Source organism: Engraulis encrasicolus, chromosome 20 (assembly GCF_034702125.1).
Source record: "Engraulis encrasicolus isolate BLACKSEA-1 chromosome 20, IST_EnEncr_1.0, whole genome shotgun sequence".
NCBI classification, from domain to species: Eukaryota; Metazoa; Chordata; class Actinopteri; order Clupeiformes; family Engraulidae; genus Engraulis; species Engraulis encrasicolus.
This window is the reverse complement of record NC_085876.1, coordinates 39,831,131-39,835,441: the sequence shown is the minus strand read 5'-3', so window position 1 is coordinate 39,835,441 and position 4,311 is coordinate 39,831,131. Positions and strand designations below refer to the sequence as shown.

General features: G+C 40.2%; 1 protein-coding gene across 1 annotated transcript in view; it reads right to left on the bottom strand.

Moving 5' to 3' along the window:
* Positions 1 to 775: 775 nt before the first annotated feature.
* LOC134435902 (riboflavin transporter 2-like) overlaps positions 776 to 4,311 on the bottom strand; it is a 7,920-nt gene continuing 4,384 nt past the window's right edge. The window contains exons 3-4 of the mRNA XM_063184942.1: positions 3,899 to 4,022; positions 776 to 2,880 (exon numbers count right to left, since the gene is read on the bottom strand). Coding sequence (XP_063041012.1) covers positions 2,671 to 2,880; positions 3,899 to 4,022 — 334 coding nt within the window. The 3' untranslated portion in view covers positions 776 to 2,670. The remainder of the gene's footprint in view (positions 2,881 to 3,898; positions 4,023 to 4,311) is intronic.

The following is a 4,311-nucleotide window of genomic DNA, read 5'->3' as shown; positions in this document are numbered from 1 at the left end:
CCCCTGTAAGCTGAGGGGGAAAAAACCTTACCCCGGAAGAAACCTTCCACAGAGGCTGTGTACATGGCTGGTACACGACAGAGTAGGTTACATAACTTGTGCTCAGCTACAGAAGAGTACTGTACATTCAGGCTCCATCCAGGTCTTGTCGCAACCTATAAGTTCTCTAAGGAACATTCAAAGTTCTGAAAAACCCCAAAGTTAACCAAAGAACCTTCAGTGGCCACAGTGGAAACTGAAGGTTCTTCAAAGAACTTCCTCAAAGAACTCACAACTGGATTCTCTTGGGAACATTGACAGTATTGTCAATGCTTGGTAACCTTCAAGAAAACATCAATCAATCGATCAATCAATCAATCAATCAATCAATCAATCAATCAATCAATCAATCAATCAATCAATCAATCAATCAATCAATCAATAATATTGATATAGCATATTGTCATACATGAGTGTCATTCAATGTGCTAAACTAAGAGTTAAGAAAGAGTTATTTTTTTCTGTTTTTGTAACTATCAGACACACTGTCAATGACAGAGAACAATTTTGTGCAGAGACAAATAAATGATCTATCTAGTGTATCTATCTAGAGAAGAGAAAAGAAAAAATATATAGTAGCAAACGCGGTCAAGCACACTCGCGCGCACACACACACACACACACACACACACACACACACACACACACACACACACACACACACACACACACACACACACACACACACACACACACACACACACACAGAGAGAGAGACACACACAGAAACTTATAGTAGATCCGTAAATAAATTTATTTAAAAACACAAAATACACTTGTGATAGTACTACTAAGCAATTCCAGTCACATTTTCCAACTTGACATGAACCTTCAATCTCAAGCTCATGTACATACACTACACAAACCTCTATATGCTTCAAGCTGGACATAATCAGATTTAGAAGCGTGTAGGAGATTACATTACATATATACTGTACTGTATATACTTGTACTTGTGCACTTCATAGACCACAGTTCTGTAAATCTTTTCATTCGTTATTCAATTTCACACTTACATGTATATCAATGTTTTCTATAAATGCGTATTTTTGTACACTTTATGGGCCTAGTTTTAGAGAACATCAAAAACATCAAAGAAGAACACCCAAATGCTGGATTTACAGAATTTCATAAGAATAGAAAAGGGCTACACTCAAAATACCAATTTATAAAAACTACGTATAAATGTGTAGACCAGGTCTTAAACCAGGTCTTCCAGGTGAAATCTATGTACAAATATATTGCCTATATACAAAGCTCTTGCCAGAGTGTTTACTGTACGTTCAGACCATAAGAGACCATAGGTTGTTGAAGAATTTTCGGCATGAATTTGCTTAATTCTCTCTCAATTTGATATTGACATGTTTGACTTAGACTACCACCTTGGCTTGTCAACCTGGAACGTTCAAAGATATGAACATTCAGATTGGTTTTCGCTTCCAATTCTGATCGTTTTCATTACCAAAGTTCACTGAGTAACTTCTGAAAATCAGTCTGTCCGCCCAGTTCGCTTCACCTCTGCCCTCGTGAATTCACTTAGATCATCCAATTTGCCGACCCTCCATTAAGAAATAATGACTTCTGTCCCTCTAGTAGCTGTTGGTCTGCACGTGCAGTTACAATGTCTATCTGTTTTGTGATATAACTTACCACGACATGTACGTATTTACTGTATGTTAAAATAACATATGACCTACTGTAATTCTCTATGTAACGCTGCATGTGTGCTTTGATACCGTGATGTAAAAAAATAATCCTGTAAAAACTGTGACACTAAGCTTGCCTTGTTAGCTACTATCTAAAACAAAAATAACACCATCTGTGTTAAACAGCACGTTTGATGGGTGCATCATTGTGGATTTGATTTATCATTGTGTAGCCTATGTGTGTTTGTGGTTCTCAACATCTTTTGAATAAATGGCCACTGGACCTCATCATAAGCTTCCCAACACACCCTTGACCTCCTCATAAGCCCCGCTTAGTAGGCCTATTAAAAAATAAAATAGAGCCCCTGTTGAGAAACGTTAGTGTAGATAAAGAAGTTAGAAATAAACTCTTATGGGATGCACACCAACAGTTTGAATTTTAGCCTATGTTATCACTGACTACGCTTATCAAGAACATGTACACTAGTACAGGCTATGTTTGGAAAGGAAGAATACTTGTCACTTGTCAATACTTGAGTTGTCACTGCGATCAGCTGATAAAGACCTAGTTGTCGGATCAAATTTGTAGCAGGATTTTTCACTTTGTGATATCAAACCAGGAATGAAACCTCTGTTGGCAACACTAAGACATGTGGGGACACATGTAAAAAGCTTGCTTACGCACAAAAAAGCTACGTGTGTAACTTTTCACGCAAAGGCTCAGATGACTGCCTTCACATGAACAAGTGCATGTGTGTACTAAATTCCATGTGAAATTGGATGAATCAGCATGAAAACACATTTATGCATCGACTGGTCCAGTAGGAAATCTATGGAAGTCTTAGTACATGAGGCCCCTGGTTTTCATCCCCTAATCTTCTATTTTTTAATATCTGTTAGGAACAAGGACTTCATAGTGATTAATGCAACAAAGTCTTGAACAGCTCTGTATTTTTGACAAGTCGGTTACACCCCTGTAGGCTATTTAGAGGCACTGTGTATTGCAGGGGTCACCAGATTTGAAAAGGCTGTATATGTTGACCAGTGGGAATATGGTGAAGGCTCCAATCATGGAGCCAAGTTGCACTACCGCTCCACACCACACAAGGGCGCTGTGGCCCTCGTCGCGCAGAATCACACCGATGATCACCTTCACGTAAGACATGATGAGCACAAACAGCACCCAGGCCCCCACCTACAGGATCAGAAAGCAGATTCAATGAGGGAAAAACATGTGATCACAGATTTAGCCAATACAAATCTATACCACAGATCAGGGTTTTTCCAATCAGTGGTACATGGCCCACTGGTGGTCTGTGGGCCCATGGCAATATTGCTGGAGGTCCGTGAGTTACTATGCAGCTTCACTCCTACAAATATACATAGCCTATGCAAACACAGTGGGCTGCGGACCAGCTGCTCTCTCTGAATCATAGGTAAGAATACTAGATACCATGTTGACTGTGGCGACCAGGGTTAGGACACGGCAAAAGGCTAAACATGGCATCTAGTAATCATATTCGGGCCCCTACCCCCAATACAGGAGGACCCTGGTCCAAGGTGCCCCACTGGCCTGCCCTATAGCGCCACCACTGGGCTGAGGAGTGTTATGGCACAAACACACCAAAAATGACAAGAGTGACAACGGCGACGGAAGTAATTTACTTTGTATGAATTGCTGCGAAAGAAGGGATAAAAGTGATTTGGGCAACAAGAGCCGATCTGAGCGACTCGAGGGACTGTTTGTAGTTGAACTTCCGCAAATATTATGCAAATGAGCTATGATGCGATTCTGCATCTGCATCTGCATACATTGAGCTGATGTAGCCAATTGAAATGTTGGAATGCTTGCATTCTTGTATGACTTGGTCATACTCTATTGCTCGTATTTCTCTTGCTATGAAAACACTCCGCGTCAACTTTGTAGCTTTCATCTCTCCTGGTGTGTTTGCACGGTAAGTTGCCTCAGAAGATTTGCATCATGATGTGTTATATGCGGAAGTGGACTTATCTCTCAGCACATCTCCAAACACACTGTGCATACCATAACAGTGAAAAATGTAGTTAGTGTTGCTTTAATAAAAGCTCTTCAAGATGCCATGTATGAAAGTTTGTGTGTGTCAAATCTGTTCTGCACATACAGCTACTCGTTGACAACAGCCTACAATAGGTACCCGCTATGGGAAGAAATTAGTTCGGAAGACTGTACTTACAATGAGGACACTTCCTGCGATGTGATTGACTAGGAGAGGACAGGGGCTCAGCACGGCCATGGCCATGATGTACGCTCCAATGGCTGACCCCACGGCTGTCAGGACCCCCATCAGGAACAAAGACCTGTTGAGGGAAAAGAACATAGTGCCCATTGATAATGTCATCATTGGTCCTTTGATAATGTAATTTCCCAATGTCAAATGTAACAGAGTAGACAACTATTCGTGTGAAAAATTAGAACGTAAAATTCATTGTTTTAATCAAGAAAGGGTGATTAAGAACAATTCTCTACATGTGTGAAAGACACAATTGAGCAGTACACAACAATTTTGCAATTGACATTAGTCATGCACACATAAAGAAAGAAAGAAAGAAAGAAAGAAAGAAAGAAAGAAAGAAAGAAAGAAAGAAA